Raw genomic sequence first — 7826 nt, forward strand, 5'->3', positions numbered from 1 at the left:
ACATTTTTGGGAATGTCGAAGCCACGAGCCAGCTATCACTGAATCTCAGAAAGTTCGGGTTTTCTGACTAGTGACCGGTCTATACTGGGGCCGGAGGTTTCATCTTGCCTGCTCAGAGCGTATCGTTACTTCTGGGTCGCGAACCGGATTTGGAGACTTTAATAAACAGTGGCAACAGGTCCTACCTCAACTGCCTTGCTCTGCGAAACAACTGGCTCGTCCTCACGGAAGAAGACTGATGTGTGTGTGTGAGCTTTGTCTCGACTGCAGTTATGAAAATTCAATTCGCGCCGCTGAACGTGCCGTTGCACAGACGCTTGCAAACGGTTGCTGTGGTTCAGTGGGTCTTCTCCTTCATCGCGCTGGGTGAGTAGTTATTCCACCGTAACGGGGTACAAAGAAGAGGCTCGCACTGGGTTGTTGAAGGGGGAGGTAACCCCGATGCACTCGGAGACGTGTTGTACACATACCTTCCTACTACACGTGTACTAGATATCTTCCATGGTTGTGTGTGTATGTGTGTGCGTGAAAGAAGAGCAGGGGGGAGAATCGCGCTGAGGTCTTTAAACGGTCTTCTTGTTTTTCTGTTGTGTTGTAATTTGATAACAATACACAGTGATTGTACTGCTTGTGTGCTGGTGAGTGTACCCAAACTGTGAATCTCTCTCACCGCTAGCACTTCTGCGAACTTTCACACACACCGAGGACACTAATCACAGTGGATTGTTGTGGTTTCTCCACTGGGACACCAGACAGACTTTTGGTTGTGTATGAAATCTCAATTATGCGTTAGCAAATGATGTAACATTTGATATTTGCTTTCTTTCTGTGTCAAGTTACATTGTAGGCAAGACTTTAGCGAAGAATTCTGGGCCGCTTGAAAGAATATTAAGCTGAGTGCTATTTGATTTATGCATATGATTATGGAATATCAAGCGAAAAGTTTTTTAAGCGCTGTCTTTTGTGGTCTCCTGGAATCATGCTCAACTTTCATTCTTCAAGCAAAGGTGCTGATTGTCAACCTTGCCACTGCAGCTGTTTGAATTACTAGAAACTATAAAGATTTTACAAAGGCACAGTCCTGAAATAAACCTCTGGCTTGTCAACTTTGTAATGTAGTGTTACTTTTAATGTGACCGCTTTCTGTGAGTGTGTGTGTGTGTGTGTGTGTGTGTGTGTGAGTGTGTGTCCACTTGTGTGCTGACCTTCATAAACTGTGACAAAGAGCATCCGCCCCCCTGACCACAACCCCACTTGGCACTGTCATCCCACACATCTCTTGGTCCCTTCAGTGACGCGCACTTACTAAGTCACATGTGCTTGCACCACACACACACACACACACACACACACGCACACACATACACACACACACATAGTCTGATACAATTTCACAGGTGCTATTGACAGATATGCTTTTTTCCTTTTTCCTCTTTGAAACGTTGTCTTTCTCTGCAGCTCAGTGCTGCCTGGCAGCATTTGTGCTCCTGTGTCTCAGTGATTGGTGGATCCTCGGTGCACTCTATGCTGGTTGGCTGTACCTGGACAGAGACACGCCCGTTACTGGGGGTCGGAGGTCACAATGGGTTAAGAACTGGACGGTGTGGCGCTACTTTCGAGACTATTTCCCTATCTCAGTGAGTTATACACACACACACACACACACACACACACACACACACACACACACCAAAATACACAAACCACACAGTCTTATGGGGTATCTCTCTCTTTCTCTTTCTCTCTCTCTCTCTCACACACACACATTCACCCAAACACACACATAAAAACACACACACACACACACACTCACTGATTGGCGCACTACCTTCTCTTGAGATTTTGTTGTGTCAAAGTGTATACTCAGTCAGATTATTTGTTTAGTTAGGCATGCTCCCAGCTTATTGCCTGAGGGCTAGGTGTGTGTGTGTGTGTGTGTGTGTGTCAGCTGCTTGCCTGAGGGCTGGGTGGTTTTGGTGTGTTACATTTACCACAGGCTGGTACACTGCCAACAAAGTTGAAACTGCCAACTTTGTTTCATTTTGCTGTTTTGACCTGACATTTCATAGCTTTTAGTACCTCCATCTAAACTCCTTTGTATTGTGGAGGGCACAAGAAATCAACTGCATTCACATGACTGAACTGTTGAGCTCATATATCAACAGCCTTTCGCCCAAGTCGCAGACTCTACCTCTAAGGGTGCAGCAATGTAAAGGTTTTAATAAAGGTTAAGAAAACAAATGCTTTTTAACACCCCCCCCCCCCCCTCTCTCTCTGTAGTTGGTGAAAACAGTAGATTTGGACCCCAGTCATAATTACATCTTTGGGTTCCATCCACATGGAGTTCTTGTTGCCGGGGGATTTGGGAACTTCTGCACAGAAATTTCTGGCTTTTCCACTCTATTCCCGGGACTCACGCCATACCTGCTCATGCTGCCCTTCTGGTTTCGAGTGCCATTCTTCAGGGACTATATCATGTCTGGAGGTTTGTGCAAGTGTGTGTGTGTGTGTGTGTGTGTGTGTTTATGTGTGTGTGTTTGAGGAGATTTGTGTTAAATGTGGCAAAAGTATGAAGGTAGTACCCATTGTGCGTGTGTGTGTGTGTGTGTGTGTGTGTGTGTGTGTGTGTGTGTGTGTGTGTGTGTGTTTGAGGAGATTTGTGTTAAATGTGGCAAAAGTATGGAGGCAGTACTCACTGTGCGTGTGTGTGTGTGTGTGTGTGTGTGTGTGTGTGTGTGTGTGTGTGTGTGGAGGAGGCACTTGTTTGCCCTCTGTGTTTGTCTGGCTGTTCTCTCTCTGTCCTATATTGCGTAAACAGTCCTTAGGAAAGTTTACAGTGAAGAAATGATTGAACCCAACCCAATTGGGTAACGGCCACTCACTAATTTTCACATCACACACACACACACCACACACACACGCACACGCACACACACACACACACGAGCCAGCCGTCTTCCCCAGCTCATGTACAGTACTGGCGGTGAGATCTGCTTTAGGTATGGAGGGGTTGGTGGCGATGAGGGGGGGGGGGGGGGTATATATCTCTTTCTGTCATCATTGCACAAATCTACACACCACTGCACTCAAGATAAGTACACATCGTTCATGATATGTTATATGTTGTTGCCCTTTGAGCCTGTTTACTTAGAGAAATAACAGATGCACCCTTATGCTAAGAACATGAATTAAGCACACCAATGTGTTCAGATGTGGGTTCAGACGCACGGTAACTGAATCTCGTCTGGGCCTTGTGCTTCCTTTATGACAGTACGACTTCCTCTCTGAGCCTTCCTAGACAGCTGCTTGACGTACAGCACTGTACATGACAGCTACTGTAGCCAGTGGGCTTTCAGAAACATGCTGCAGCTTCCCCAGGTTATTAGACGTGTGTGCACTGATATGATACTGATTGGTGTGGGTGGTTGGCACTCAGCCTGTTTATTACATTAACTGTCCATGGGAGGGACCAGAATGTGACAACTTCTGCAATGCACTTTCTTGCTTAATTGTGTGTGTGTGTGTGTGTGTGTGTGTGTGTGTGTGTGTGTGTGTGTGTGTGTGTGTGTGTAATGTATGGGTGTGTCTATGTTAGTGTATGTGTGTGGATGTATATGGATGGATGGATGTGTGTGAGGGAGCGAGATGATTGATGTCTGATGTCGTCATGTCTCCTGAACTTTGAGCTTCATCTGACGCAGCTCTTGCCCAACCTCGATCAGCAAAGCAGAACTGTGCTGTCATCAGCTGCCCTGACCTGACCTGACCTGACGTTCTTAGCCAACACCCCCTCAAATTAGATTTCTTCACTGTCAAGTTTTATATCACAATATATCAATGCATCCTGGACATTTGGAGCTAAAACATCTGCAGTAGATGCCGTATTTTATCATTCTCTCAATCAGCCCTCATTCATCAGTACATTGTGAAAGCTGAAAAGAAGCCAGAAGTACCTAAGGCTAGCCATGCTTTTCACCAAGAGTGACTCTCATATTGGTGTAATTCCTTCCTGAATGACAGACCCCCTACACCTAACACACCAAACAGTCCCCAGCACACCAATACCGCCTCAATTAAAAGTGACATTAAAATACACTACCGGAGGTTACACATGAAATCAAATTATCCCTGACCTGTGCAGTTGTCGTATGAGGAGCTTCAAGTCCATGTAGGTACTGATCCTCCCTATTTTTACGCCTAATCCTGATTGGAGGATGTGTGCCGTGTCCATAAACACAAGAGAAACAGGCGTTGACATCACATCCAAGACATGACTCGCAGGATTCCTGCAAAATATAAATATATGTATAACATGAAATAGACGTGGGTTTTTTTGTTTTTAAACTACAGAATGTTTTTTTTGTGTTTATACATAAGTGGACCAATGTTTTACATAAATAAGCACAAGAGTTTTTTTTATGCACGGCACATCGTCATGGGTGCAGGCGGGATTGAAAAATTCCACCTGTAGGATTTTGCAGGTGGGAGCGAGACAAAATATTCCATAGTTTTACGGGGGAGGATTTTGCGGGAGCAGGACTGAAATCTCCAATATCCAGCACAAACCTCTAGTTGCAACACACATTTGAATATCCATTTCAAGGAATTTGAGCAGGTGGGAGCATGCTCTGTGGCTTCTCCTGCAGATATCAGTCAGACGTAACTAAACACCACAAACTCAGACGTAACTCTAAACACCACAAACTCCCGATTTCCTCAGCTGCTTTAAACTCTAGCTGCAGCTGTAGGAGGTTGTCACTGTGAGTAGAAGCCCAGGTTTGACTAAAGCCCACAGTGTGATGATGAAGCTGCTCTTATGAGAAGTATATCTAATTACAGATGTACGCCTGTACCTGAGATGTGTTTGAGGGACCTGTCTCATTCTGGATGCTCTGTTATCTGTAATATGGCGATATGACTCTTCTAGAGTTATGAAAGTCTGATGACTAGTTATGATCAGATGACCCAGTGACACCTTTTGCAAACTTAAAAAGCTGTGCTTAAGGAAACAAGGTTAAAAAAAAAAGGCTGAAGTCTTGAATGAAGATTTGAAATGTTTCCTGTTTTTTAACTGAGTAATCTTTGGGATGTCCCCTAGTCAGGGACATGCTTAAGGCCTGATCCTGCAGTCCTCCCTTCCTAATACATTCTCCCAGCATAGGCCTACCTGTACTGCCCAAAACAGTATGGAATAGTGTGTGTGGCTGGGCAAGCAATATCAAACTAGAATCAAATGTATAGTTCTAGATTCTGGTGTCACTGGACATCCATCTTATTAGCGCTGCTGTCTGTTTTCTCTTCTGTTTGGTTGGATGTTTGTCTGGTTGGTGAACTTTTCTTCACGACCTTTGACCCCCTCAGGGCTGGTATCCAGTGAGAAGGCCAGCGCCAGCTACATCATCAGTCGGCCAGAGGGCGGACACGTTGCCGTGGTAGCAGTGGGCGGAGCACCGGAGTCACTGGACGCCCGACCGGGAGAGCTGACACTTCAGATGCTACAACGCAAGGGCTTCATCAAGCTTGCTCTCAAACATGGGTATGTGTGTGTCTGTGTCTGTGTCTGTGTTTGTGTGTAATCGCTCTCAAACATGGGTGAGCATGTAGAAGCACCCCGGCATGACTTTTACCAAGGTAGCACTGACCGAGGCGGGGTCAACACAACACGTGTGTATGTTTGCATCATAATATTGGCTTGATGCCGCAGGTTTTTCTGGTTATGTAATTGCAGGATCTTTTGTGCGTGTGTGTGTGTGTGTGTTCAGGGCATGGCTGGTCCCAGTGTTCTCCTTCGGTGAGAATGAGCTATTTGACCAGATGGAGAACCCAAGAGGCTCCGCCCTCAGACGCATGCAGGACCGCCTCCAGAGGATATTGGGCGTGGCCTTGCCCCTCTTCCACGCCCGAGGCGTCTTCCAGTATAGCTTTGGCGTACTGCCCTACAGAAAGCCCATAAGCACCATTGGTAAGAAACACAAACGCACACAATGCCACCGGGATTGGGCCACATACAAACCTCTCAGTGTTTACCTACTGACGTAGACTGTGGCACGTACTTGTCCTCTTTTTAATCTTTTGGGGCGACAGTGGTACAGGAGGTAGTGAAGTCGTTTAGTAATCAGAAGGTTGATAGTTTGATTCCCTGTCGAAGCGTCCTTGAGCAAGACACTGAACCCCTAATTGCTCCTGATGTGCAGTGTGCTATCAGTGTAAAATGTGTATACATCCTTGTAAGTCGCTTTGGATAAAATGTAAATGCTCTAATCTTGCAGTGGGTCGGCCCATTCCAGTGGTTCAAACTCCATCTCCAAGTAATGAAGACATAGAAAACCTCCATAAACTCTACATTGAGGTGAGTGTTGCATTGTCTGCCTTTAAATGGCAGGGGAAAGAGGAACATAACATGGGTGAGAATGAGTGTTGGTGACAAGGAAGTGTGTTTCATGAGTAATGCTTTGCATATGTGAGACTGCAGGGAATGGAGTGTTTCCATTTATTTGCATGATGATGATTGTGTGTGTGTGTGTGTGTTTATGTGTGTATGTGTGTGAAATGATTGTGTGTGTGTGAGGGAAATGATTATGTCTGTGTGTGTGAAATGATTATGTGTGTGTGTGTGTGTGAAATGATTATGTCTGTGTGTGTGAAATGATTATGTGTGTGTGTGTGTGTGAAATGATCATGTGTGTGTGTGTGTGAAATGATTATGTGTGGGTAACCACGGTCACTGTCCACAGGGTCTCACCCAGGTATTTGAGGAGAATAAAGCTAATTATGGCGTCGCTGAAGACAAACACCTCAAGTTCATCTGACCTCAGTTTCAACTGTCTGTATGTATGTATGTATGTATGTATGTATGTATGTATGTATGTATGTATGTATGTATGTATGTCTGTATGTCCGTCTGTCTGTCTGTCTGTCTGTCTGTCTGTCTGTCTGTCTGTCTGTCTGTCTGTGTCTGTATGTGTATCCTTCTACTTGCTTGTTTGCCAAGGTCAAACCTGTCTGTTTGGAATTCTTTTGGTCCCTACAAAGAGAAAGCACCTTATCACCCATCAGTTCTGCCGTGTGTGTGTGTGTGTGTGTGTGTGTGAGTGAGAGACAGAGGGAGTGACTGAAGAGAGGGAGAAAAATCTCTTTTTTTTTTTTAGTCCTATTTGTCTGGTGTCGAATGGTTCATTTGCAATAGCTTGTGTGTGTGTGTGTGTGTGTGTGTGTGTGTGTGGTTGTGCACCATGTTTTTATGTTACAAATGTGTTGGAAAGCACATAACCTCTCCAAGGTACAGTCACATAAATTAACTTTATTGGGAAATATCTTTGTGTTTCTATCCTATATAATACTGAAATGGAGGCTCAGAGACTATATGAGACTACATGTCTCTAGTTACCCTTGTCTCTAGTGAGGACGTTCAGTGCATTTTATGCATGTGGCCTGAAAATAGGAAGACTTTGCTTGTTTTAGATTACATTTTAGATCGTCTAGCCCATTTCTGAGAGTTATTGCTGCCACAACTGCCTTGAATGTGTGTGCGTGTACGGGTGTGTGCGCGTGTGTGTGTTTGTATCAGTGAGTTGAAGTGAAATGCTCAATGAGCAATGAGGTGTAGGACACTGGTACAACCAGAGTTCAAGATTTGTTTACTGGAGAAAATACAACTAGCATGAAAAGCCATTTTGTGCCATACTTCAGTTGGGTAAAACTGTTAAATATGTGTCATGGTTCTGTGAGAACATACAAACAATAAATTACTGTGACTGCTTTTGAAATGTAAGCCTTTCATTTACTTAAACGTGCAGGCCTGTGTGGAAGAGTTACACGTTTGTATC

The 7826-nt window shown here is 44.8% G+C and overlaps 1 protein-coding gene across 1 annotated transcript; it reads left to right on the forward strand.

The window, feature by feature from the left end:
- mogat3a (monoacylglycerol O-acyltransferase 3a) lies at nt 1-7766 on the forward strand. Its single transcript, XM_012817644.3, has 7 exons — nt 1-366; nt 1459-1637; nt 2281-2485; nt 5362-5536; nt 5763-5962; nt 6270-6349; nt 6735-7766. The coding sequence occupies exons 1-7, from the start codon at nt 273-275 to the stop codon at nt 6807-6809; spliced, it is 1008 nt and encodes a 335-aa protein (XP_012673098.1). The 5' UTR covers nt 1-272; the 3' UTR covers nt 6810-7766.
- The last annotated feature ends 60 nt before the right edge of the window (nt 7767-7826 follow it).

Source organism: Clupea harengus, chromosome 18 (genome assembly GCF_900700415.2).
Source record: "Clupea harengus chromosome 18, Ch_v2.0.2, whole genome shotgun sequence".
Lineage (NCBI taxonomy): Eukaryota > Metazoa > Chordata > Actinopteri > Clupeiformes > Clupeidae > Clupea > Clupea harengus.

Excerpts from the sequence above, each read along its gene's own strand:
- mogat3a (XM_012817644.3), top strand. The coding sequence starts at position 273 with ATGAAAATTCAATTCGCGCCGCTGAACGTGCCGTTGCACAGACGCTTG. Across the intron at positions 1,638-2,280 it reads GAGACTATTTCCCTATCTCA|TTGGTGAAAACAGTAGATTT; the intron begins GTGAGTTATACA and ends CTCTCTCTGTAG. Across the intron at positions 6,350-6,734 it reads TCCATAAACTCTACATTGAG|GGTCTCACCCAGGTATTTGA; the intron begins GTGAGTGTTGCA and ends CACTGTCCACAG.